The 27,827-nt window shown below is 42.0% G+C and overlaps 4 protein-coding genes across 18 annotated transcripts; 1 reads left to right on the top strand and 3 right to left on the bottom strand.

The window, feature by feature from the left end:
• Window positions 1–365: 365 nt before the first annotated feature.
• LOC122971401 (protein PFC0760c-like) lies at window positions 366–3,983 on the bottom strand. 15 transcript variants are annotated; one of them, XM_044338038.1, is made up of 9 exons: window positions 3,873–3,983; window positions 3,602–3,667; window positions 3,435–3,521; window positions 2,621–2,985; window positions 1,817–2,041; window positions 1,652–1,756; window positions 936–1,450; window positions 845–899; window positions 366–694 (listed from the first exon to the last, which is right to left on the bottom strand). In XM_044338038.1, exons 1-9 carry the CDS (start codon window positions 3,925–3,927, stop codon window positions 464–466), a joined length of 1,704 nt encoding a protein of 567 aa, XP_044193973.1. In that variant the 5' UTR covers window positions 3,928–3,983; the 3' UTR covers window positions 366–463. The 15 variants fall into 15 exon arrangements, with proteins under 15 accessions (XP_044193973.1, XP_044193967.1, XP_044193968.1 ...); XM_044338032.1 differs by having other exon boundaries at window positions 366–769; window positions 824–1,450; XM_044338033.1 differs by having other exon boundaries at window positions 366–727; window positions 824–1,450.
• Window positions 3,984–9,102: 5,119 nt separating this feature from the next.
• On the bottom strand, window positions 9,103–13,248 carry mrpl38 (mitochondrial ribosomal protein L38). Its single transcript, XM_044337243.1, has 9 exons — window positions 13,123–13,248; window positions 12,033–12,221; window positions 11,791–11,922; window positions 11,473–11,675; window positions 11,226–11,298; window positions 10,388–10,433; window positions 10,071–10,229; window positions 9,547–9,683; window positions 9,103–9,349 (listed from the first exon to the last, which is right to left on the bottom strand). The coding sequence occupies exons 1-9, from the start codon at window positions 13,205–13,207 to the stop codon at window positions 9,213–9,215; spliced, it is 1,161 nt and encodes a 386-aa protein (XP_044193178.1). The 5' UTR covers window positions 13,208–13,248; the 3' UTR covers window positions 9,103–9,212.
• Window positions 13,249–13,580: 332 nt separating this feature from the next.
• trim65 (tripartite motif containing 65) lies at window positions 13,581–21,195 on the top strand. The gene is made up of 8 exons (XM_044337242.1): window positions 13,581–13,828; window positions 14,868–15,321; window positions 15,460–15,555; window positions 16,012–16,242; window positions 17,785–17,953; window positions 18,049–18,138; window positions 18,332–18,549; window positions 18,933–21,195. Exons 2-8 carry the CDS (start codon window positions 14,872–14,874, stop codon window positions 19,239–19,241), a joined length of 1,563 nt encoding a protein of 520 aa, XP_044193177.1. The 5' UTR covers window positions 13,581–13,828; window positions 14,868–14,871; the 3' UTR covers window positions 19,242–21,195.
• A 2-nt stretch (window positions 21,196–21,197) lies between these two features.
• On the bottom strand, window positions 21,198–26,594 carry wbp2 (WW domain binding protein 2). The gene is made up of 8 exons (XM_044337244.1): window positions 26,375–26,594; window positions 25,171–25,279; window positions 24,811–24,946; window positions 24,587–24,679; window positions 24,340–24,486; window positions 24,105–24,227; window positions 23,255–23,331; window positions 21,198–22,568 (listed from the first exon to the last, which is right to left on the bottom strand). The coding sequence occupies exons 1-8, from the start codon at window positions 26,431–26,433 to the stop codon at window positions 22,521–22,523; spliced, it is 792 nt and encodes a 263-aa protein (XP_044193179.1). The 5' UTR covers window positions 26,434–26,594; the 3' UTR covers window positions 21,198–22,520.
• Between the last annotated feature and the right edge of the window lie 1,233 nt (window positions 26,595–27,827).

Genomic DNA, 27,827 nt, shown 5'->3' with positions numbered 1-27,827 from the left:
GGTATGTTATCCTGCAAAAACTATTTTAATTAATTGTGTGAAAATTTTACATCTTGAGTAATGAACATGTGAAATTCAAATATTACAAAAAAATAAATAAACTGGCTGAAATGGAAACAGTTCTTCCATAAGAACTTATGTTGGTAGATGAGGTACAACAAATCTGCAAAACCCACAGCTGTATACCAAGGATTTTAACTGAATACCATTCACTTAGAGTTACTATTACCATGAAGTTTCAAAACCAAATGTGAGCTTCTGTTACTTTGTTCAGTGCATTCAGTTTTGTTAGTCCTGGTTTTGCTATATGTACAGTAAGCATTTGTCACTTTAGATGAAAAAATAATCTCCAGAAAAAGGAAACATATGGGAACAAATAAGTTTTATTTAAAAAAAGACAAATCTGATACATGTAGAAACATCTTGATGCAAAATCAAGTCTTGCATAGCTCCTTAAATCTGTTCAACTTTTGATAGTGTGTGACCCTGATGTGGACACAATGGAGTCCATGTTTGGTTCCTCATTTGTATGAAAAAAGAAGCGCCTGTATAGTCTTGTTGCAACAGCATCACGAGCATGTCTCCTCTTAATGGCTTCACGATGAGCTCCCTCAGCCAGGTTGTCGCCGGACACAGTCACGTTGTCTGCTTCACGATGAGCTCCCACAGTCACGTTGCCGTCGGACACGGTCACATTTTGTAGGTGACCGTGATCTCTCTCGGTCACGTTGTCGTTGGACACGGTCACGTTGCCGTCGGACACGGTCACATTTTGTAGGTGACCGTGATCTCTCTCGGTCACGTTGTCGTTGGACACGGTCATGTTGCTGTCGGACACGGTCATGTTGCCGTCGGACACGGTCACGTTGTCGTTGGTCACGGTCCTGTCGGTCACGGTCCTGTCGGTCACGGTCACGGTCCCGTCGGACACGGTCACGTTGCCGTCGGACACGGTCACGTTGCCGTCGGACACGGTCACGTTGCCGTCGGACACGGTCACGTTGCCGTCGGACACGGTCACATTTTGTAGGTGACCGTGATCTCTCTCGGTCACGTTGTCGTTGGACACGGTCATGTTGCCGTCAGACACGGTCACATTGTCATTGGTCACGGTCCTGTCGGTCACGGTCACGTTGCTGTCGGACACGGTCACGTTGTCGTTGGACACGGTCACATTTTGTAGGTGACCGTGATCTCTCTCGGTCACGTTGTCGTTGGACACGGTCATGTTGCCGTCAGACACGGTCACGTTGTCGTTGGTCACGGTCACGTTGTCGTTGGTCACGGTCACGGTCCTGTCGGTCACGGTCACGTTGCTGTCGGACACGGTCATGTTGTCGTTGGACACGGTCACGTTGTCGTTGGACACGGTCACATTTTGTAGGTGACCGTGATCTCTCTCGGTCACGTTGTCGTTGGTCACGGTCACGTTGTCGTTGGTCACGGTCACGTTGTCGTCGGTCACGGTCACGTTGTCGTCGGTCACGGTCACGTTGTCGTCGGTCACGGTCACGTTGCCGTCGGACACGGTCACGTTGCCGTCGGACACTGTCACGTTGCCGTCGGACACGGTCACGTTGCCGTCGGACACGGTCACATTTTGTAGGTGACCGTGATCTCTCTCGGTCACGTTGTCGTTGGACACGGTCATGTTGCCGTCAGACACGGTCACGTTGTCGTTGGTCACGGTCACGTTGTCGTTGGTCACGGTCACGGTCCTGTCGGTCACGGTCACGTTGCTGTCGGACACGGTCATGTTGTCGTTGGACACGGTCACATTTTGTAGGTGACCGTGATCTCTCTCGGTCACGGTCATGTTGCCGTCGGACACGGTCACGTTGTCGTTGGACACGGTCATGTTGCCGTCGGACACGGTCACGTTGTCGTTGGTCACGGTCACGTTGTCGTTGGTCACGGTCCTGTCGGTCACGGTCACGTTGCTGTCGGACACGGTCACGTTGTCGTTGGACACGGTCATGTTGCCGTCAGACACGGTCACGTTGTCGTTGGTCACGGTCACGTTGTCGTTGGTCACGGTCACGTTGTCGTTGGTCACGGTCACGTTGTCGTTGCTGTCGGACACGGTCACGTTGTCGTTGCTGTCGGACACGGTCACGTTGCTGTCGGACACGGTCACGTTGCTGTCGGACACGGTCACGTTGCTGTCGGACACGGTCACGTTGTCGTTGGTCACGGTCACGTTGTCGTTGGTCACGGTCACGGTCAAGTTGTCGTTGGTCACGGTCACGGTCAAGTTGTCGTTGGTCACGGTCACGTTGTCGTTGGTCACGGTCCTGTCGGACACGGTCACGTTGTCGTCGGACACGGTCACGTTGTCGTCGGACACGGTCACGTTGCTGTCGGACACGGTCACGTTGCTGTCGGACACGGTCACATTTTGTAGGCGAGCGTGATCTCTCTCGGTCACGTTGCCGTCGGACACGGTCATGTTGCCATCGGACACGGTCACATTTTGTAGGTGACCGTGATCTCTCTCGGTCACGTTGTCGTTGGACACGGTCATGTTGCCGTCGGACACGGTCACGTTGCCGTCAGACACGGTCACGTTGTCGTTGGTCACCGTCACGTTTTGTAGGTGACCGTGATCTCTCTCGGTCATGTTGCCGTCGGACACGGTCACGTTGTCGTTGGACACGGTCACGTTTTGTAGGTGACCGTGATCTCTCTCGGTCATGTTGCCGTCGGACACGGTCACGTTGTCGTTGGACACGGTCACGTTGTGTAGGTGACCATGATCTCTCTCGGTCACGTTGCCGTCGGACACGGTCACGTTGCCGTCGGACACGGTCACGTTGCCGTCGGACACGGTCACGTTGTCGGCTTCAAGAGCTCCCACGGTCACGTTGTGTAGGTGACTGTGATCTCTCTCAGTTTTGAGCCCTTCTGGTCTGTTCAGGGGCTGATTTACAAGTTTCAGGTGGCCAACTGATGCCTCAGCTTCCACTTCATTGGTTTCCAGTTGTACTAGAAAGACAGACATTTGATTACTAAATAATTGAGAACTCAGAAATAGAATATGATTCACTGCAGTACTACACGCCTCAGAATTCACTGCCTGAAGACTTGAAATTCAAACCTGTGTCAGTCTGGACTTACTCTGAGATTTTGATTTTCCCCAGCAGGTTTGAAATAACTAAGTCCAGTTGAGTTGCTTTTATTGCAACATGACAGAATATAAAGCTCTTACTCCATCTTAGATAGTACACAAGTACACTATAAATATAATTGCATGATTTAAGTTAACAGCAGCTGTAAACCTGACATCGTACATTTTAACTAGGCATGGTGTTGGAATCCCAATATCAGACAATTAAAGAGTATTCAACTGAAAGCTTTACCACAGCATGAGGGAAAGAACCAAGGCTCTACACAAACTCGCATTTTGCCAGTAAAGTTTCACAGAGCATGCTCACCTTCTTCAGCATGACTCTCCAACATGGACTCCATTGACTTAAGAAGTTCAAGGACATTCTTTATGGCGAGATCATTGGGAGACAGATCTAAAGTACAAAAGTAAGTGTCAGAGAGAGTTAGGTCTCAGAAAATGGCTGAAAAACGATTTTGTCAGTAATATTCTTACCTCTCGTTCTCCTCTTCAGCCCATTATCATGACTTTCACTTGTGCCACCAGCTGGCAAACAACACCCTGTGGACAGTACACTTGCCATTGATTACATCATGTTGTTGAATGGCACACGCAAATTTGTTACAGCTAAATGATGTTGTTTCAGGAATCAAACATTTTTCTAAAGTTTTGCCAAAACATACTCTAGTAGCTGAAATATTTTGTCTGAAATCACATAATCAACAATTTCTTAAACACAAGCTTTAAACAGAAAGAATATAAAAACCTTTAGTAAGCCAAACAGTCAGCACAACGAGAAGCAAGGCCTGAACAGCTTCCATTACTCCAGTCACAAAGAGGAAATGCTACCTGTGCCGCATGCAAGGTATAAAAAAGCACCTGTGCAGGTGGCACAGCTATTACTGATCAGTGCTAATTGGTTCTCTCTTCAGAGGACTCAGTGCTAGTTGAGATTCAGCCTTTCCTGTGACAAGAATGTATCACAATTTAGCAAATTATAAAGCTCTGATTTATTTATTTTGTAAATATTTTTGGTTTGGATATAGGTTAAACAGCAAGTCTAATATTTAATTCAATGTCACATAAGGCCCAAACACTAAAAAAAGATCCATAAAAAAGAAAAATGGAAGAAAATGTGTAAGATATATCTCCTCTTTAGACAGCTGTGGAAGCAATAATGGATGTAACTGAGAGGATGACAACTACAAAATCTTAACAGAAAGCTTCTAATCACAATCTAAGTACAAGACAAAGCCCACAATTCAGCACTTGGTATTCAGTATTTTTGTGAGGCTCTGTACCTCACAAAAATAAAAAATTAAAAATGGGTCATCTAAAAAGTTTTATAATCTTATATATAACCATTATACAGTTAATTTGAAACATAAAAACTTCCCAAAACTCTGGATCTAATTTCAAATAACCTTTAAAGAGATGTAAAGAATTACAAAGACTCAAACCAAGACATGTTTGTATTAGAGCTTTATTTTGGTGAAATTCTTTGTAAAAGAGTGAACTTTTTTTTCAGTTCCACCCTCTCTCCCTGTCTTAAGATTTTGTCTTTTCATTGAGCTGGTACATGAAGCACAAGTCCAGTACAGTACTTTCTAGTCCACTTGGGCTTCACTGTGCTATAGATCTGGGGCCATCTTTATCAAGCTTCTCAAAGTAGGAAATCACTCTTCACTGGCCCAAAATTCTCAGTGATGCATTTTTAATCCTATCTTGGCAATATTTGGGAGAGCTCCAGAGGAGACCTAGTCAGTCAATCAATTTAGTCAATTTTATTTGTATACCCCAATATCACAAATCACAAATATGCCTCAGCAGCAATACAACATCCCCTGTCCTAAGACCCTCGTTTCGAATAAGGAAAAATTCCTAAAAAATCACCCTTTAAAGAGTATAAAAATGGACGTACTTCAGGATGAGCAACAGAGGAGAGCTCATTCTTCCAGGACAGACAGACATGCAATTGATGTGTGTATAGAATAGAACAAGAAAGACAAATTACAGAGATACAGTATGGACACACAGGATGAGAAATATAATAATGGATTCGGTCACATTCATAATATGTATATATATATATATATATATATATATGAGGAATGTGATCAAGGGGACGCCAAGCAGCTTCCAGGTGCTGCCAAAAACAGAATAGGACCCGAGCCATGCCATGCGACCTCCATCACCATGGAGACCTGGGAAAAGTCAAAACATGCACACAGGGGAGATTCACATCACAATATTTACACACACTGAGGAGGAGAGACAAGAAACCACACACGTAGGGGAGAGAGAGAGATAAGGACAGCCTTCACGCAGGAGAGAGAGAGAGGCTGAATCTCCTGCAGGATGAAGAACCAGCCCACGTGCTCATGTGCTTGTGGACAACAAACAAACAAAGATAAGAGAGGTGCAGTGTTCACCAGAACAGCTGCAATAATCGATAATCTCGGCAGCAGGACAGATAAGGTGAATAATTAGTAGGGCTTGATAATTTCATTATGACTGACCAACCCACCGTACAGTACAAAGTCATAAAGTAATCAATCAAAGGCGAACAATTGAAAGTTAAGGCAAAAAGATGAGTTTCAGGTTTAGACTGAAAGAACTCAACAGACTCAGACTGTCTGACATCAGCAGGGAGATTATTTCATAAAAGCCGGGCCTGCTAGGAAAAAGGCCCTGCCGCCTGCTGATCTCTTTTTAACTGTAGGGATACACAGGAGCCCTGCATTTTGAGAGGAGAGAGTTTGAGATGGAAAATAAGGTTTAAGGAAATCAGACAGGTATGATGGGGCATGCCCATTTAGGATTTTACAAGTCATCAGAAGCAAGTCTGATCTAACATGGATAGGATGCCAATGCAGGGAGGCTAGAACTGGTGTAAAAGGCTTCATATACATAATTGTTTGAGTTGTTGAGACACAACTCTAGAGTCTCTAGAAACTCATGAGCTGTGATGGGTGAGCAGCTTATAGAATGCTGCTTTTTAGAAAGTTTAGCTACAGTGTCAAAGAGAAATCTAGGATCACGTTTACTGATTAAGCAAGAGAAATATGCTGCTTTCACAGTAGATAAAGTACGCTTGTCTTTCAGTTAACATTTGTGTCAAGAGAGGTAAAAAAAACTTGATGTCGACCTATTTAAGCACTTAGTTTTGGTAGTAAGGTGCAACTGAATCTAGGAGACCACTGAAACCAGAGGGCTGCATTGAAGTCACTAGTGATATTTTCAACAGTCTCTACTGTGAAAGGAGCAGAGACCTCAGGCAACTGCTGACCAAGTGCAGGTAAAGTAGACAGACCAATGTGTCGAGTGGTAAATACATCTGTGCTGATATTAATAGGACAGGCCAGTGATGCTTCAAATTTAATGAGAAAATGATCTGTGTCTCATGCGGAGATGGAAATGCTAATTCACGCTTTTATCCCGACTTGAGTACTATAACTCCCTTTTCACCTGCCTCAGCAAAACATCCCTGGATGGTTTACAAGTGGTCCAAAATGCTGCTGTTGAACTCTTGACCAGGTCCTCTAAAAGGTCTCATGTGACATGGATTCTGATCGCTCTTCACTGGCTCCCCATCAAATTCAGAATCCAATTCAAAGTTCTTGTGATCACCTGTAGAGCTCTGCATCGTCAGGCACCTGCATCATTACAGATATACTGCAGCCCTATGTCACCAGCAGGTCTCGAAGGTACTCTGATCAAGGTCTGCTAGTTGTTCCGCAATCTAGGCTTAAAGCTATAGGAGACTGTGCTTGTTGCAGTGATAGGCTGATCATTGATCACCGAACCTTTTAGGAGTTTCAGAAGGTGGTGTTCAGACAGAGATATTCCGTGAGAGGAGAGATGTTTGTATGTATGTAATTTTAATAATGTAATTGTAATGTGGAACATACAGCTTTGCAATAGTGATGAATCAAGCTTTGATCGCGCTGATACAGATATTGCACATGTGAGAGCAGATTAAAACATGAACACAAAAGCTTGATAAATACAGCCTCAGTCCAAATAACAGAAAAACAATCTAGAATTACTTTATATATATCACAGACGTATAATAATGTTTTGTCACAGTTATTCTGGTACTGCTCAGGTTGAAGGAGGACAAAGCAATGCAGCAGTATGCTGTATGTAAGCTATGCTGTTTGTGGTTATCTTGTGGGCACAAGATGAATATATACCACTTGCAACTTACCCCTATGGTCTTCAAAGCATAGGCCTATCACGCCTTTACTGAACACATATTAACCTGTTCCCAAAAGATAAAATCTTGTGTGCACAAGATTTTATCTTGATAAAGATAAAAAAATACCGCCTGTAGGGACTTTCAGGGCTTCATAGAAGATCCCTTCATGATACACTTACAATGTAAGTGATAGGGGACAAAATCCACAGTCCTCCTTCTGTGCAAAATGTATTAAAAAGTTTATCTGAAGCTAATATGAAGCTCCAGCGTCCAAATGAGTCAAATCAAGTAGATATCTTTCAACATTACAGTCTTTTTAGTGCCAAAGTCCACCGCAGCTCAACAGGGAAACAGTATCTGAGGAAACACAAAGAGGGAATTTGATGCTAAAAAGACTGTAAATGTGTCAGTTATCCACTTGATATAACTAACTCAGACTGCTGAAGCCTCATATAAGCTTCACGTCAACTTTTAAATACATTTTTGCACAACATGACTGTGTGGACACAATGTGGACTTTGGCCCCCATCACTTGCATTGAAAGCACATTTGAAGGAAATCTTTTAATAGCCAGTATAAACAGGAGGAATGATAACAGCGAGGAAAACCTCTTTCACTGACTGACGTTTTAAGACACACTTGCATAACTGTGAACCCGCTTCAGTGCTTTAAACTCAGCAAGCACAGTGACATCTGGTGGTTTGAAAAATTTAGAGCACACATTCAAAACTGAGGCCAAATCACTACAACATCTCAATGAATAAAATAATTCAAATGAGCTCCACCTTAATAAGCTATATTAGAATGCTGCTCACATTTGCACACATCAATAATAATAATAATAATAATAATCCATTATATATATATATATATATATATATATATATATATATATATATATATATATAATGTGTTTGAAACCCTGAAAGAGACAATTCTGAATAATATTGTACTTTTGATTCTTTAAATACTTTTTGTTGGTAATAGTTGTTGGGATGTTGAATGCAGGACTTTTACTCAAGGATCTAAGTACTTTTTCAACAACTGCAATCTACTCATCCCAAACACATGGTATCTAAGGCATATTTCACGACACCTGCTGCTAACAACACATTGCCTTTCGGTGTTAACTGCCATAGGCATACAGTACAGTAAATGAAGTGCTTGTAGCAGTTTATCTTACACCGAGGAAGCCTGAACCCTTTACCAGAGGGTAAAACCTGAAATTTAAAGTAAGGGCCATGAGTTGAATCTGAATCTTGAATATTATCCATGTCTGAAAAAACCCTTATTGCCCAAAAACCCTGTACGAAGAGAAACCAGTGATCTGCCTTGTGTTCGATGAGAAAAAGGCAAACAAGACAAAATTCTTGTAATGATAAGAAAATGAACAAAAAGATCAAGATTTAAAATTGAAGACGTTCCTTCATTTAACACTTGGTATGGTTTTGGTGTCAATTTTCAACACGTTTGGATGAGTCGACATGTTGAATGTTGCAATAGAAAGCATTTGGAGCACATAACTCACATAAGGATACGCGCTCCTCAAAATTATTAAATGATTATTTCAAAAATACTAAATGTTTTCTCATCAGCATTTGAATCTTCATCGAAGTACCAAAAGCAATAAATATTCATGGAATAACTGTGCCAGAGAAAAATATGATTGTCCTTTATGTCATTAAAAAAAAAAATCTTAAATCCAGATCCCCTATAGTTCTAACGTTATCTTTCACCTCAATGTTTTTAAAAAAATCTCAAAAACAGACATACAAAAGGAGACCTTTAATTGATGTGAATGCTAAAAATTCTTTATTATTTTAACATAAATATGCTGAACATGATTTCACATTTGCAAGAAAATGTGTTACAGATTTTTTGCAACTCTGCTAGTGTGTCTCATAATCAATATATGCCATAGGTGTGCTCCTTTCCATCTCTGTATCTGTCCAGGTAGCGTAAGGGCTGTCCATTAGGAAACTTGACCTGCGTAGGGTGGTACACCGGAGGCCGGATAAACTCAAACACCGGCTCCCTCATGTCTGCAGGAGAGAAGATACAACAGACAGACTTAATTATTTAGACAGGTAGTTGTCACACAAACCAGTTTTTTCCCAACTCAGATCATCTAGGAAATCTAGGAAGGATGAGGTAAGCTGTTTGTTGAACATTTATTTTTAAATCTCACAAGACTAAACTTGCACTGTGTTTCCTTTTTGTGAGTATTAGTGTAACTCACTGAGCGTGTTGTGAAAGGTGTTGGTGACGGATTCATCCCACTGGCACTGGAAGAACGCCAGGCCTGCAGGTGTCATGTTGTCCTGGTGCTTCCTGTAGAAATCCAACGTCTTAAATGTACGATCCACCAGTGAATGGCTGAGGAGGAGAGAGGTAACACTTGTTTAGAGTGTTTGTGTCTGTATCAAACATGAACTAACACACTAGTCAACGTCAAGTTTTTTTAACACTGAAGGATTTCATAACTTTCACTCATACAATACAAACTTATACTTAAAAACTCGGTTTTAGACAAAAAAAAAAGTCCTTTTTGTGGATTGTTTTCTATTTTTATATCCTTGTTAAAGCTGCAATTGACAAAATGTGAACCTCAAAATCCACAAACATATTCACCAAAAGATCTAACATTAAAGCATTAAGAGCAAAACGCAGTATATATATATATAAAAGAAATGTATCTGCATAACAATATAAAAAAAAACAACTATTTGAGCACTTATGCTACATCAGAGGTGTGTTGCTCACCACGGTGATGGCCTAACATCCTCCTGGAAGTTGATGGGTCCTTCCTGTTTGAAGAGGACATAGATGTAGCGGTGGAAGCCTGTTCCTCTGGCAGGGAAGGGGGGCAGGTAGTTACACAGCTCCTCTCCAGCCTGCACCGCTCCGCCTGGTATGTTGCCCCTATAAAGACACAGGTCATATGAGGCTGTAACGCTGGACTCTCAGAATCAAGTGAGACCAAATGAGTCATAACAGTCTTATGCTGGATACTATGAGGTGTACAAAAACAAGTGCTTTGGTCAGGTTTAAGTCATGTTAAGTTGACTTGAAGTACTTACACCAGCCAGTGCATGTATTCTGCCTCATTATCCAGAAGATGCTCATCTGAAAAAGATATTATCTTTATTATGGAGAATCCATCAATCATCTGTATTGATTCCTACAAAGATGGTAACATCATAATCTTGTGGTAGAGAAAGTGTCTCCTGTTAAGGGATAAGGCTGGTGATTTTCTTTATTTTTCCTTTTTGTCAATAAATCTCATGTGCAGGGCCAAACCAACAAAGAACTGATCTTCTAGCAAGTATTGTTGTCCAAAAACTATTAAAACACATCAATGAACCACACTGCTGCACTGGGTGACATGTTCCTTCATTATGAAGAGTTTAGGCATGTTAGTTTGTTTGGGAACAGCTCCAAAGACTAACAGCAGCGATCACATTTTCAGTCTCAGGAGAGTAGTTCTGTGTAAGGCAGAGGCCACTGAGCATGCACTACATAGCACAACCTCTTGACTTTGTACTACATAAATTTCTCAAAGAACTTCAGTACAAAGTCAGGAACTTCTCTCTGGAGACTGAAAATGTGATGGCTGTTGTTAGTCTTTGGAGTCATTTCTAAACAACGTGGCCAAACTCTTTGTGGCAAAGGAACATGTCACCCAGTGCAGCTGTGTGGCTCACTGACATGTTTTTAATAGTTTCTGGACAATAACGGAGGTCTACGGCATAGAGGAATAAGATATATCAGGCTTTGGATACAAGCACAATACTTGTAAGTAGGATGAGGTCTTTGTTGGTTTGGCTCTGCACATGAGCTTTGTTGATAAAAAGAAAAATATAGAAAATCAACAGCCTTATCCTTTAAAGATGATGTTCTCTACTACACCAGCCTAACCTGGACAGGTGAGCAGCAGGGTCCACAGGGAGCCCTCCTCTGCATCAAAGCTGATCTGGGGGGCAGACGCTGCCTGCAGAAAAAAAAAGTCCAGTCAGAGAAGACACATAAATGTGGGTAGGGGGCAAAAAGATGAAAAGATAAGTGAAGAAATTGCAATATAGGCTGAAGAGGCAGAAAGGTGTTGTCCCTAAAAATTTGCAAAACTAGACCAAGACAATTTAAGAATCCTGTTCCTTTAACATACTTCAGTTGGTGTCAGCCGATTCCCATAATGCACTTGACCACTGTTGTCCTGGCTGTAGCTGATCCGCAGTGAGATTTGAGGTAGAAAATAGGCCATGGGGAAGAGATCTCTGAAGACGCCGTAGTGCTCAGCCAGTCTCTTTATATGAAATGGACCGCTGCTCTTCTCCCAGGTTTCCTGCACTCGATCCAGAGGAATCTTAACTGGGGAGAAAAAGAGAAAGTAAAGATGTTAGGAAAAGTAGCTGAATTACTAATTTATCACATTTTTAGTTTTAAGTTCAAGGATTTCCTGCAAGATTTGCGTGGGCGAGCTTACATGTACGCAGACGAGAAGTCCTCTCCAGCTCGGCATTCTTCTTGTTCTCCTTCATCACCTGCCTCCTCTCCTTCACCTCTTTGGTCCTGCAGGGTCGACAGTAAGGCAGTCCTATGTCCACTCGCTCTGCGCCTGCGACAAGACACAACTTCTTCACAAAGGTTTCGACTATCCCAAGATACAAATGCTTTGACAAAGGATATATCGCTAATTTTCAACAGCTTCCTTCTTCTCTTTCTCACCATGCTCAGGATCTGCTTTTTCCACGTAGCCTTTGTAGGTCCTCCACCAGGCCGGGCTGTTCTTCGCCTGTTCAGCTTGTCTGAAGTAACGAGTGTAGCTGCGATATTTCTCTAATGATTCCAGGTTTTCAACATCAATCTCCTCATTTGGCATTGGACCCAATGGAGGAGTCCGTCGACAGAGGAATGCTGTCATGTGGAAACATCCCCAACAGATAGTAAGTTGACATACTACACATTCTTTGTAATGTTGTCTGTTTATTCCTGCTGTCATACATAAGTTTAGAGATTGCAACATTTGAATTTATTTAGGTTATCCATACTCAGCAGCTAATACATCTTACAGTGATTAGTAGTATGCTAAGCTGAAAATCAATTAAATTCAACTGGTATTACAAAACTTGACCTTTTGAGGTCAGTGTCAGCAGGCTGGGCTGACAAGTGTATCCTCTGTACATGCAAAACCCCATTCACAAATGTGCTCATTTTACATACGACGCTGACGTTAGCTTCCAATTTGGGGTTAAGGGAAACATAAATAATTAGATTAAGCAGCTGATTCTCAATTTTTTCAACATTTACACTTGTGAAAAAGTGTTAAACATTGTAGCAAAAAGCCTTAACGCTGTTTACACCCACTCTCAGATTTGTGAAACCTTTATTTTGCGTATGAAAACACGAAAAGGTGATTTCACTTGACCAGATCCACATCAAAAACCACTATACTTAGACTTGTCAAATCTTAATCATAACAATCTAGTCCAGATTTGACAACCACCGTTCATATTTGGTTGTACTGCTGATTCCTCAAACCAACAGTGCTCACAATAAAATGCTATTTTCTTCTCAGTGGTGTCTGATACCATATAAATTAGTGTCAGTGCTGGGTCTTGTTCTTAAGAAATGTTTCGCTTGGCCCTCTCAGTTCATTACATGATAAGATTTTTCTCTTGAGTTTGGTAAGAGAGAAGATGCGCGCATGTATCTGTCAGCTAACACGCTGTAACGGCACATGCAGTAGCTACTGAGGCCCAGGCACAACACTCATACAAATGAACCCAAAATCATTTTTGCTTTATCGTAACAATACCTGTTGTGACAAATGTCCTCGCATTGTTGACCCCTAAATCTGTCCCATTTCTCAGGACAGCGGTGCAAACCGTGCGCAACGCCATCTTGGAGTGAAGCCTTTTCTCTATTGTACGGTGGCCGTGAGGTAGAAAACGAGTCCGTGCGCTTTTAACTGGCTTGTTTTAGTGACTGACAGTACCAGTAGACAATAATAGTAACATATATTATGTTGTGTTTTTAACTGATTAAAAGCTAGTTTTTGTACACATTTATCGTACAGCAATTTTAAAAAATAGTTAGTATAGTTAGTAATAGTTAATTTTGTTGGTGTTAAACCAAACAAGATACGTTAGTTAGTTAGTTAGTAAGTATTATTTAAATAATAAATTATACTTATATATAGATATATATATAATGTATAAATTATTTAAATGTAATGTCAACACATTTAATTATTATAACAATAGCATTGTGTTAAGTGTGGTGTGTAGTCCTGATCCAGTCGTGTTGGAGAGTCATCTCTGTGCGTCTATCGACTTTCCTGACAGCTCATGAAGGCAGCATTTTTGCGTCTATCGACTTTCCTGACAGGCCGTGAAGGCAGCCCTTTTGCGTCTATCGACTTTCCTGACAGGCCGTGAAGGCAGCACTCTTGCGTGTGTCGTCATCAGGGAAGCTTCAGTGCTCTCAGTCAGATGCTCTGCATGAATGTCACTGCTGAAGTGGTAAGAATTCATATTGTGTCTTTTTTGTGTTATGTCAAGGCAGAGACCGTAAAATCGTGCGTTTATTTATAGTTAAATCACTAGACCGTTGTAATATTTTGACAATTAAGTATCCCCAAAGAGGGCCAGCTAACGTTAGCAAACGTTAGCTTTTCATTGCACTTTGCTAATATGATGTGTGGAAGCTAACTGAGCCTTGTGTTGCTGATGCTTTGTTGTTGCACAGCCGGTTTACTGGCACAATCAAAAATTAGGGCAGTTTAACTCTTAAATACTGTTCATGTTTTGACCCTTCACAGTATGGAGCAGGTCATTTTTGACCCTTTATAATTAGTCCCTATACCAAAATTTAAACTATAAATGTATTTTGCATCCATAGATATCTTATCAGTGATTATTAAATGGATGATTGATCCTTCATTAATGTTCCAGAGAGCAGAGAGTGTTTTCTTTAGGTTTGATACTATTCATTTATAGAGAAAACACTCACAATCAGACTATTTTATGATCTCATGTGATCTAGTACAAGAGAACATGACAGACATAATTATTTCTATGAATTTTATTGAAAGTGAAGGATGCAACAACATTTTTGAATGGTAGGTTTCATTATAACCATTAAAACCACCAATCAACACTGCCTGTAAACCACATGCTCTCCCATCCTGTTAAACTACACAATCAACTCTATTAAGTGTATTAGTCATAAAACAAAACAATAAACTGGTGTGCAAATTTCAAATAAACAAACTGCAAAAAAAACATTACTTTTTTAGGAAAAGTCATAAAATTTCAGGCTTAAAGAATTTAATTTAGGGTGTTTCTATTGCTTTCAAATATCAAAATGGGTCAAATTTGACCTGAATAGTATGTTAGGATTAAAACGTTCATCTGCCCTTCTGAGAAACAGTATTATCATTGAAGGCTGAAAATTAATAAATCAACCTCTTAATATAGATTTGATTTGACAGCTAAAGTACAATTACTGTCATCTTGTATCACATCATGACCAGACTCTTACTTCCTCTTCTTTTTCCAGAGAGATGTCTGCTCTTTCTTCAGAGATGGAGACCCACAATTTAAACCTGACTTGTGTCATATGCCTGGATCGGTTCCGAGTCCCTGTAACCATCCCCTGCGGACACACCTTCTGTCAAATGTGCATTACTATCCACTGGGACACAAAGAGCAAGTCCGACATTGGACCTCATTGTCCCATCTGCAATGAGAAGTTTCCCACCAGGCCCGTTCTCAAGCGTAATGTGTCCCTGTCAGTCCTGACTGAGGCTGCAAACAGCACTGGCCCCTCTTGCAGAGAGTCACACATGAGGGGCAGCGAAGGTGCGAGAGCCATGCTGCTGTGTGATCGCCATAAAAAGCCTCTGGTTTATTACTGCAAGCAGGACAAGATGTCTGTGTGCTGCGAATGTGGTATCACTGAGTGCGTAAACCATGATAAGGTCTTGTTGGAGGTGGAGAGGGAAAATCAAGAGGTACGGTAACAGAATGTCACTAGTTATGTCACCAGTTGGCAGTGTAATATAGATTGTCCTCGTAGTTTACTCCCACATCAAAGATGGTAAGATTGTGATGACAAAATACTGTCTCAACTAGCTGTGTTTCCTTTACAGCTGCTGCTGGAAAGGAAGAGTAAGGAGGTGGGGAAACTCATTGAAGAGACGGCGAAAAGTATCAACGAGTTGGCCGAGAATATCAACCAAGCTAAGGTAAACTCCAGATGACTCCATTCTCTATGTGGAAGTAACCCACAGCTTTACCACACTTCAAACAAACTGACTTTCCCGACATGTCAGTTACTTGACATCGAAAGATGTCAAAGTCGGGGAAAGATGCTGTCTAGCACAGAGTCATGTCTAACTATGTTTCAAACTGGTCCAAGTGAAAATGAAGGCGAGCGGTGCTAACTGTCGGTGGCTAACCACATTGGCACAATGCAGCATTTCCTGCAGCTGTCTCGCAGTTAAAGCCAATTTTAACGGAAATCTGTCGATTGATTATTCATCTCGCACACCCACAAGACTTGTAATGCATTTACAAGAAATGCTCACTGGCAAAGCAGCCGCTGAGAAAACTATGAAGCTTGATATGTAGATAAAGAAAAAAAAGACCAGAAACAAAGAAATAGGATAGGACACCATTTAACACGTGTTTTTTATCAACAGGTGACTCTTCAGCAGACTTCTACCTGGGTGAATGTCAAGTTCTCCACCCTGATAAAAGTACTGTCTGAGAAGCAGGAGACGACAGAGCTCTTCATCGAGGAGCAGAAAGAGGCCGCCATCTCTGAGGCGGAGGCACGGCTAGCTGAACTAGAGGAGCGCGCTCAGAAACTCACAGAGAGCCAAGGCCAGATAGCAGCGCTGCATACCCTCCCTGATACAGAGCTTATCAAGGTTCGAACATCTGACCTTATGCTTGACTCAAATAGAAAATGATGCACTGCAAGGTTTCTTTTTATATCGCAGTAAGCCGGGACTGACCAGAAAGCAGAGGAAAAGTGACCGCTTTAAGAAAGACGTTGCAGCGGTCTCTTGTTTAGCAGTGTTCTCCAAATTTCATCCCATTGGCCAAATCACACTGTGAGGATGCACCTATTTATTTTCTGTCCTTAACACAAGTGACATGTCTTTGATTTTACACAGTCCTTAAATCAGCACCTTCAGTCTGACATTAAAGTACGGGTTCACAGTTGTTCATATCTGCATTAAAACAACAGTCGGGAACCCAAATGAACAGTGAATTAGGTTTTTTCTTGCCGTAATCATTCCTCCTGTTCATACTGACCATTAGAAGATCCCTTCATAATGCACTTACAATGTAAGTGATGGGTTTATCTGAAGTTGATATGAAGTTTCAACCGTCCAAATGAGTCAAATCAAGTAGATATCTTTCAATGTTACAGTCTTTTTAGTGCCAAAGTCTCTTTTTGTTACTATACTTCCACTGCAGCTCAACAGGGAAACACTGTCTGAGGAAACACAAAGAGGGAATTTGATGCTAAAAAGACTGTATAATAATAATAATAATAGTCAGTATGAACAGGTGGAATGATTACAGTGAGGAAAACCTCTTTCACACATACGGACACCTATGGACTAAAAAATAATACATTCACAAACAAGTTTTGCCTGAATAAGCACAAAAAAGAAACAAAAGGACGGTTCTGGTTCTGTGCTGTGCTGTCGGTGCCTCACAACGAAGACGTGGCCACTTTATGTGGAGCTTTTTTTAACTGTGTTGCACTTCTGACCACACCCAGCAGTGGGGGTAGAGCATTCAACAAGGTTAATAATTCTAATGCTAGATGGCAGCAAAAGCAGGATTATTAGCCCGTGTTTGTTTGTTTGTTGTCTGACTGTCTCGACTGCTTTGATGTGCAACCATCTTCTCTCACTTCTTCATCCAACGTTGAAAGGCACTCGTGTGAAATTTAGGGGATTCGAGTTTTTTTTTGCCGCTTTGACGGCATGTTTATGCAGGAAATATTAATATGTAGAGGGCATGACATCAACATTTCTTTGTTGTGAGTCACCTGCTACACACAGAACAAGAAGCAGGGTCAGTTACCAGAACAGCTGACTGTATAAAACAACCTGAATGAGCGAGTCGCTTGTTTCAGGAATATCTGCTGTTTGCTTGAACTGGGCTCCAGTATAATAATAAAATATGACGATGTTTTGGATACAGGTAGTATAGGTAACAAATCATGTGGATATGTAATGTGGATATAATGGCCAAGCAGGTAGAGGCATTATTTAATCCAAATAAATATGTGAAGAGAGTTGTATCGCTTTGCTGTGGCCTGTAAGTTAATAACCAACCAGAGTTTGATGTGAAGAATTGGTGGAATTCCCCTTTAAACCATTCATCAAACTAAAAAAATCATCAACTGCCAAATCATCAAGCTCTTCTCTGCCATGCGTCTCTCTTCACAGGAATCAATGCTGGTAGAAGTTCCACGTTTCGAGGAGATCCCCACAGACATACCGCCCAACCTGCAGGAGCGGTTAAATGGCGTCACAGATGTCCTGTCCCGAGTCTCCAAGATGGTGTCTGAGGACCTGGAGAAAGCTGTGAGCACCGCTGTGGGTCAGGACAAAGAAGGTAACCGGCCTCCGGGAATGATGTTCATCGTGTAGCAAGTTGCTTCGCTGCAGGTCGTTCCTCACTTTGCTGTGTGTTCTCACGTCGGTCTCCAGGTTCTCCTCAGGACAAGAGGCCGATCCTCGCTGTGGTTCCCAGTCCGGCTGCTCCGTGCCACCCTGGAGGGAAGGAAGGCCTCAGTGCTTGTAAGTCCTGCGTTTTTTTCACTAATGTGTTTACCTGATTCTGTGCTTCTTGTGATTATACGTCAGAGGACAGCAGAGGTCACACAGTGCTTTATTGTTATTCCTCTGATCATAAAAAATAAGAGAAAAAGGGAACAAAAAATAAAAAAAGACCTGCGTTAACGGTGTCTGCTTCCTCTCTTCCTCATTACAGACCGATGCTCTCTGACCTTCGACCCTCGCACGGCCAACGGGCACCTGTTTCTGTCCCAGGAGAACAGGAGGGCGGAGCACCTGACCTCCGGGCCACGCCCCGTCCCCGCCCATGAAGCGCGCTTCGACCACACCTGGCAGGTGCTCTGCTTTCAGGGCTTCACACACGGACAACACTACTGGGAACTGGAGGTGTCCAAGCCATGGGCCTACCTCGGGGTAAAGAAGCTCTGCACACTGCAATTACACACTGTTGTTGTTTTGAGGAAAGATCTTGTTAAGTTCAGATATTCAGAAACATTAGCTGAGAATTTGAACAGCTATGATTTGAATGATTTCACACAGTGTCTGAAAATAACTAATAATAATTGGTTAAAAGTTGATGAACTGCTGCCTCACATAGCTGCTAACATGGCTGCATTTGCTATATTGTCTTATATGTTATCAGATAAATATTCTAATTAATATCTATTGATTTCAACCAACAACTCACAAATCTTCTTAGCTTTTAATTGGACAGAAATGTTTCCTGTGTTGGGACTTGTCTAGCGCACGTACGCCCTTTGATCAGAGTCTACATTTCACTCACATCCTCTCCCCAGGTGACCTACGAGACCATCCCCAGGAAGGAGAAGGGCAAGAGGTGCATGGTGGGTATGAATGAACTGTCCTGGAGCCTGCAGCTGGACGAGCGGCAGCTCAGCGCCTGGCACAACGGCCGGCGGGAGACGGTGACCGGCCACTCCCAGCACAGCCGCATCGGCATGCTGCTGGACTACGAGGCGGGGACGCTCACTTACTACGGAGACGGGCAGACCAGGCTCCACGCCTTCCACTGTGCCTTCACCCAGGAGCTGTTCCCCGCCTGCTGGATCGGAGAGGGGGTCAGCATCACCCTCTGCTCCACATGAGCTGACTGTGAAGAAGAGAAGCACTATCAAACATGGGCACTAGCTGACTCAACATAGAAGACCCCTCCTCTCCCCTCCCCCTTAACTATTTAGGAGGATTTTTAAATCTTTTTTTTTTTTTTTTTTTTAATGACTGACTTCTTAATTGTTCTAAGCAGAAGAAGTGACTGAGATGAGATGAAACTTTATTGATCCCCGCTGGGGAAATTCACTCGTTACAGCAGCTCAAAATCATGTGTGATGGGCTTTTTCTCCCCAAAAACTCGCCTCTTTGCTGCGGCTTATTTGCATTGTTAAATACCATATGACAATGATGTTGCTATGGAAACGGTCACAAACTCTGGTCCTGAAGAGTTTGAAGTTCAAGGACAGCACTACTTCATTCTGGTGTGTTTTATTTCTTCAAATTGTGTATGAAATAATCTTCAATTTTTTGATAGATGCCCTTTTTCTGGTAGAAAAGGACTTTAGATCTCCTCAGTGTGTCAGATTATTTAACTCTCACTGCATCAAATCCTTTTCAGTTTATTTGTTCTACTGTAAGGCAATAAGCACTTACTACAGCTGCACATGCTGCATGTGTGCAAACGGATCATCGTAAAATCATTCATCGACTCCTGAAATCCATATTCATGCTGTTGTACGTCCTCAATCAAGAGAATCGGATGAAGTACTCTTCATATCTAACGAGCGTCCTCTCCCTCTCTACTCCTGCATTATTTTCCTGAATCTCAAAGTGTTGTTGACACAGATTTTGGAGTGTTGCACATGTGCAGATCCGCTAGTCTTATAAACACACAACCTTGAAACTGTGTTTTCTGCCAACTTTATGTTGCACATATACCATTTTTTTGACTGTGGCTGGTACAGACTGGGTCTAATCTGCTTTGAGTTTCCTCCTGGGATCAGAGCTCTTAATTAATTTGTGTGGTCCCTCTGATGTAGAGATAGAATTAGACGGAGCCCACTTGGGGCGCTCTCACAAACACACATATGAGAAGTCAACATAGAAGCAAAAAAAAACAAAAAAAACATGTAGGCAACAGAAAGTTTTTGCATTTGTTGTGGAATTCTTAAAGCATAACTGTACATCATAAGCTATCTGAGTCTTACAAAAGGCCTAAAAACAACACAAACATCAAGATCATCCGTGCACTCACCCCTCCCTGACTTTCATGTTTCTCTCCACTTTCATTTCTGGGATGAAAGCTGGAAGGTGTGAGCCAGTTAATCATGTGGTGTGTGTGTTACATACACTACAGGATATAGTGAACATAATTCATTATTATCAGACGGCGTTCTGTTAAACAACAGCCCCCACACACTGTCGTACCGCAAGCAGTGCAGGTGAAACCAAGCTGTCACGAGGCTGCTGAGAATACAGAACTGAAAACGGAGCCATTTTTTATCATGTTGGGATCTTAGCATGAGTGCACAAACAAACAGACTGTACAGTCCACAAAATCTGTGATGCTGACAGTGTTGTGATGGAATCTGCTGTACTGTACATGTTTTAAAAGGGCCTTTTGCGTTTATGATTTACCTTTTTTTTATTATTATTATTATTATTATGAGCACTTAAAAAGCATAGCTGTGACTTTGGAATGTTGAGGTACTGGAGGCTCAGGACATCATGCATCAGTCTTTGGGAAACTGCTGTGGATTTGCACAAGTTGTCCGAAAGCGCAGACTACTGACTGAGTAATGGAGAAGGGGGGGAAAAAAAGCACATTTACAGGCTGTTGAGGCCTAAATGACATTAAAAAAAACAAACCCCCCCCCCTGCTGACTCTGGAATATGTTTATGTCAGTTATGCTAATGCACTGTGCTGTGTTCGAAGTGGACATTGAATACCCATCAACATGTGATAGAGCAATATTCTGTAGAAATAAAGACAGACAGTTCTGTTTCACATGAGATCCATTTAATAAAATCCAATCCAATGCATACATGCATCAGTTGAGATCATGCTTTGTTTTTTTTTTTTCTTGAGCCGTTTTACATAAATTATTCAATAAATTAGTTTGAAATAAATACAGAGCTTTATTATTATAATTATTATTATACACAGAGCCATGACAGAGCAAACAGGAGCCCGATGCATAGCATTCTGAAAGTGCAAAGAATCAGCCACGGATGTGCCACAGATACAGTATATAGATTAGTGACCATAGAGGAAGGAAGAGAAGAGGCTCAGATACTGAGGAGCTCAGATCAGATTCTAAGACCGACCTCAAACTGGAGAGTTAAGATCACGACCACAGAAAGTAGAAACGGTGAGAATCACTCTAATGCTCTTGTTTGTTCCTATAGTAGTTAGGTTTTTAAAATGTACATCAGAAGAATGAAAGATGGAAGCAGGCAGGCGGTGAGTCCGGAGTCTGACAATGTGTTTTCTCGAACGTTCGGAGGCATGACAAAACAGGAAGTGACATCATTGGGTGACTGCTCTGCTCTTGCACATTATAAAAGATAATCCCTCCTGGCAGTACGTCCCTCCAGGCCCTGGCCACCCTCTCACTCTCTGCTCTAATCCAGGATCAGGGATCCACTGCTGGGGCTCTAATCTTTGTGGCCCTCTCATCCAACAAATATGTCAAAGCAGACCAGACCACCCTGCAGGCAGCTCTCTTTACAAAAGCGTTTTCTTCTCTAGGTTAGTGTTCTTGAGAAAATATCTCATTTCCAAAAGTCTATGTATTAAAAGCCTGTACACACAAATGATAGAAAAATAAAAGACTGCATTTCGCTTGCCTCTGGATTGGTTAGCAAAGTAATCACTCGATTCAGTCTAGGGTTGATAGTTGTAGAAAATTATAAGTGAGCATCACAGCGTAGCTAAAATCTACAGTTTAGGGTGGCAGTATGACTCTTGGGACATTTGCAAGGCAATAAATGCTAAAATAGCTAGTCAGGCTACAAAGTTTTTGTCAATTACACTGAAAAAAAGCCTCCCAAACCTGACAACTTTGGCCTGAACAATCTTTATCTCTCTAAAAGGATTGCTACCAATACTTTTAATTTCCATCAAGTAAAGGTGCTTCTGAGGAGAATGAGGCGGATTACATCATATGAATTATTAAAAGGAATGAGCTGAGGTGGGGAAGCGATGGAATGAGATAAGGAATGACTTGGAAGGGGTCAAGGAAGACCAAAAAAATGAGGGACTGATGTTGAAAAAGAAAGCTTCAGCCTTCTTGATGTCCAGTTAGTAGAAGGAGAGAAGAGGTGATCCATAGGATGTGGGCTGAAGACATGATGGTGAGAGAAAAGCAGGTCTACTGGTTCTTCTTGTCTTCTGGAGGGGAGTAGGGAGGAGGCTTGTCCTGGGGAGGAAAGGAGAGACAACAGCACTGTACAGTGATCTATTCAGAGCACAATGAAGGCCTGTCTAATCTACGTTCATAGCATCCACAGAGACCCAGGCTCTGGCAAACCAACAGTTTTTAATTATGAACATAGTTGCACTGTATGCCATCACTGACTGTAGGTCACACACTCCCTTTAAAATTTTATTACAGTGGAATAACTGCAACGTTTTGAGCCAAATGGGCTCTTTTGTCTGGTACAGAAGAATTCTAATGCTGCAACTAACGATTATTTTCATGGTTGGCCAATCTGTTGGATTACTTTCTTGATTAATCAATTAGTCGTCTGGTCTATAAAAGGTGAGAGCTTCACCTGCATTTAGCTGTCATTTATAGTCGCACTGCTCTCCTCTACTCTCTGTGTTTCACCGCAGGCAGGGCTGGGCCCGCACACACAGCAGAGCAGAAGAGAGACAGTGAACCAGGAGAAGTACTCAAGTTGATGACAATTACACTCGATCTGTTACTGTAAGTGTAATAAAAGCTGCATGAGTAAAAAGCCAAGAAGTAGTAAAGTAATTTAATCTGTGCAAAGGATGACTACTCATTGAATTTACGGAAAATGTGCTATGTCAGGATACGTGTCGTTATCAAGATATCAACCCAACACTGGATCTATAGCAGAGACATGGAGGGCAGCTTACCTGTGGCAGGTACACATGTGTAGGAGGCAGCGTGGCACAGCTGGCGCTCGCTGCTGCCTCGGCTGCTTTGGCCTCCGCTGGGACAGAGACAGGCAGCGAGAGAAGGAAGGGGGATATTAATTAAACATGGTCTTACAATGAATCTCCGAGATATATGAGATGACAGGAGCAAATCAAGCCTGAGGGATGATGGGAGGCAGAATGAGGAGGGAAAAAGAGAATGTAACCAGAATAAGACCTGAGAGAGAGAAAGCTCGGCAGTCAGAAGAGGAGGCAGAGAGAGAAGCAGCGATGGAATAAGTGAGAGAATGAGTTGGGAACTTTTTTTGGGGGAACTTTTGTCTATTTTGTAAGCATGTAAACCTGTTAATATAAAAGGATTTGTTAGCAGGGCTGGGTGATGCGGTTGGAATCAATGTCACAATAGAATCTGACAAAGTACAATTAACTCAATGTCCACTTATTATATTTTTCTAGAGCTTTCAACTACATCTCACGGTCTTCATCAGCAGATGGGAGTTTGCTCACAGTAACTGGATTTAGTCATGTCCATAACCTCAGTCCATCTGTCATGGAGTTTGCTGAGTTATTCTGCTGACAAAGACCATGAAAGGTGGATGAAAGCTCATCATATAAAAATAGATTTTATATAAGAAGATATTTTAAAAATATTTATTGTAAAAGCCTAATTCAGTCCCAAATGTTGCTAAAGCAACTCAAAGCCATCACTTCTTCCTTTCAACATTTTCATTTTTATTTAGGCTGATCATTGCAGTTACACCTGGAGTGAACTGGAACTATCACCAGCCAGCTGCAAATCAGTCAGAGCCTCTCTGCCGGAGAGACTCACCTGCTGCTGTGGAGGGGAGGTCTGGGTCATGTGGGGGCTGCTGGCCCAAAGGAGCAGAATACGGAGGTGGAGGTATGTAGCCAGCAGAGGCATCGAACGCTGGAGGGTTGGGGTAGAATCCACCTGGATAGTAGGAACACACAGATTAGACAGACTGCTGTGAACACTTTCATAGACTTGAAGCAGTTTTCTCATCAGGGGAAATGAAGACTGCTGCATATATTACAACCTCTACCTGGAGGAGGAGGGTTGGAGTAGGAGTAGCCAGGTGGAGGTCCAGCAGGGTACATCCCGTTGGCAGGGGGAGGAGGATAAGCGTAGGCCCCGTTGGCCATGTAGGGGCATCCGCCAAACCCAGGAGTGACTGGCTGACCTCTGGATGCTGCAAGACACAAGGCAGGAGGAGGAGGAGGCAAAAGATGAAGAAACAATAGAGGAAAATTAGAATTAATAATGCTGTTAGCGTTGCTTAGTAGCCGTACCCTGAGCCGCAACCTGCAGCATGTACTGGCCAAACTCTATGGCTCCTCCAGCAGCAAAGACAAGCTTGAAACTAGCACTGCCCTCCCAGCCACCTAGCAGAAAGACAACACAAGGAGGAAAACACCGTAATTACCATTTAGCAAATATTGAATATTGTCTCAGAATATGTTGAAACAATGACAATAACTACACAACTCAACTGCAGGTACACACACACACCTACCTCCAGGCTCTGCAGTGATGGTGCCTTTGATGTAATTAGCTCCAAGTACAGGTTGTTTGACCTCACAGCCCTTCATCAAGTAGAACGGCATCATAAAGGACTGCAGTGCATCCCGACCTTTAGCCAGAAAGATCACCTGAGAGAAAAAGAACAGCAACTAGCACTCACGACACAGTTTCAACGTTCCCCTGCTATTTGTTAACACTTAGAGATGTGAGAACACAAGGTCCCAAACTAAAACCTAATCCTAACAGCAAACACTACATCTTGTTGTTCACTTGATGTCAATAGTGACAGCGATACGTCAGCATGAGGCAGGGGCTACATGAAGAATCAAACATTTGGGTTCTTGTCTCTCACCCTGTACGGAGTAAGGTAGATGCTGCCCTTCTTGCTCTTTCTGAAGGCTTCAGGCAGACTGTCAGCATCACAGAAAACCAGCTCCACATTATCATAGTTCATCAACACACTGGGGACAGAAATAAAACACAAGAATACAATCAGCTGATCACATGACACCACAGTTTGATCGGAGAAGAGACATTTTCTGTTAGGTACATTTCTGTTCCATCATATTGCATTTTCAATGTACAAGACATAAAAAATGACATTATTTAAATGGAATTTTGTATGACTTAAACCTAAGTTTCATAATATTTACTTTAAAGCTTAAAAATGACATTATGAGGGTAATTGTGCAACTGTCCAGTTACCAAACATGGCCTCTCACTTGCTTTCAGTAAATATAGTAAAAGGATTAGGGTTACACGCCATCCAATGACAGAGCTCACTGTTGGTTCTGGGTTAGCTGTAATGGGTTTAGCATTACACTCCAGTATGTTCGAGAAAAATCCGCCTGTACTGTTAATTCATGTAAACCGCAGTGACTTGGTCTGTCTGGATTTGACAAGACCGAACAATCGTTGTAACAGTGCAGGCCAGAGTGCAGATGGTGAAGACAGTAATGACAGCAATGCTGCAGCACGGTGTTACTGTAAACTACAACATCATTCAATAACGTTTCACCTTCGATACGTCTGTCTCAATATAACGTTTTAAAAAACAAGTAAACATTTATGTAATCACATGTGAAGCCTGCTATGGTTGACTGTAATGGTGATATAGCAGGTTGGAGGCCATGTTCGGGCTGCGAGTCCGAGACCCGGTTCCGTGAGCTGCAAAGCGAATGTCCCATTAAGAAGCGCGGCGTTAAAACAATTCATGTAGCCTCGCTTGTCAGCTAGCTTTTAACTGTATATCTGGTGTTGTTTAGCACAGATTAGGAGCCACTCTTCAATTCGGCTTAGGTGTGATGTTACCATAGAGCACGCTGTTAAAATAAAAATGTCAAGTAACGCTATAACAAACGCTTGCTTCACGGTGGAAGTTAGTCAACTGTGAGACGGTGCTTTAGGTTGTCGTATTTGCGGGTGTTCCAAATAGCAAAGCCACAGTTTAATTGTGTTTATTTAACAGGAGTTTGGTGATACGTTTTCCCCACAGGAGAGAGAAGAAAACACTTGTCAGAGTCGGCTAGCTGGCCCGTTACACCCGTTAACGTTACCTTTCGCTGTTGTTGATGATGACTCCGCCGGACTCAGAGTGGTTCTGGTTTAGAGTCATGTCGACGGCCCTCCTCACTCTCCAGCAGCAAAACAGATGAAAGCTTTAGTTGCTCTATCAGAAACCTATCTGCAGGCCCGTCTCCAGCCTCGGCAGCCGTTGTCTCTGTGCTGATAACGGTTGTTGTGATGTTGCACCTGCTACTTCCGCCATACGTGTCAAACGCCCACAACGTGATGTCATAGCATCTTAAATAAATAAATAAATTTGAGACTAAAAAATGCTCTACCGGCATTGTGTTTCATTAACAAACATAACCTCGTTCCTGACATTTTTTTTATCTGGAACAAGATATATATTTTATATAAAAATAAATAATTTTTTTCCAAAAGTGGTTTAGTAATAATATTTTATTGTTAAAGTCACCCTTCAATCAAAAACATGTTTTTTTTTTTTTATTATTTCCTACAGTTGAAGGTTTGAGCTTCATTGTGCAGAATGATGTATGTGCAGTTTGACACAAGAAGGCTGTTTTCACATTCATCTACTGAAAGTGGAAAGTTTCTCTGAGCTCACTGAAAATCTGATAAAGTGGCATGATTGGTGACATCACAACTTCTTTGGAATCCTGGTGAAATATACAATTTACGCGAGTGTGATGTGGAAACCTGAAGCCTCCAGTAAACGCTGAGAATGGACATTACAGTGAAGTATGAAGACATCTTGTGTCCAGCAGGAAAACTTCTGAAAAGAATTACATTTTCATATTCAGCAATTCTGGATTTTTTTAATGAGGGAGAATGAGTAGATGTAAATTTAAGGATTTTAACAAGATAGTTGAACTTTTTTTGTGAAAAAGACATATCAGACACACATTATTATTCAGAGTAGAGCATTTTATATTCATCTTAAAACATGTCTGGAGGAGATCTTTAAGTCAGTTATTCAACCAACATGGTCAACTCTATAATTATGTTGAATTTATTCAACACTATGAAATTCCTGTTTCACCAAAGGATTTCTCAGTTGTCTTTCATGTTGTCCCCTCAGGTATTGTTTCATTTTTTAAGGTTTTAAGGGAAATGGCAATCACCCCATACTGTTAGATGTAACTGAAACAACTGGCAAACTAAGAATAAAAATAAGGCAGTTTGTCAACTTTTTCAAAAAGACATCATAAGTACTTCCTCTGCCTTATCATATTGGCCCACATTTGTTGGAGATATTTCTAGGGAAAGAGTTTTGCTGCATACGTTTTTGGACCAGCGCTTCTCACAATGAGTCAAGGAAAGAAGAGTGGTCAGGTTGCATAAGTACCCGCATGCTTGTGAAAGATGCAACAACATGCAGCAAATTCGTAGTGTGGGTTGGCAAACAATAGTGAAGGTCTTTGTCTGTCTGGTCCTCTCTGTCTCGCTCTGTCTCTGACACAACACACACACAGTCCCACGCAC

Source organism: Thunnus albacares, chromosome 20 (assembly GCF_914725855.1).
Source record: "Thunnus albacares chromosome 20, fThuAlb1.1, whole genome shotgun sequence".
Lineage (NCBI taxonomy): Eukaryota > Metazoa > Chordata > Actinopteri > Scombriformes > Scombridae > Thunnus > Thunnus albacares.
This window is presented reverse-complemented; position numbering and strand designations above follow the sequence as displayed.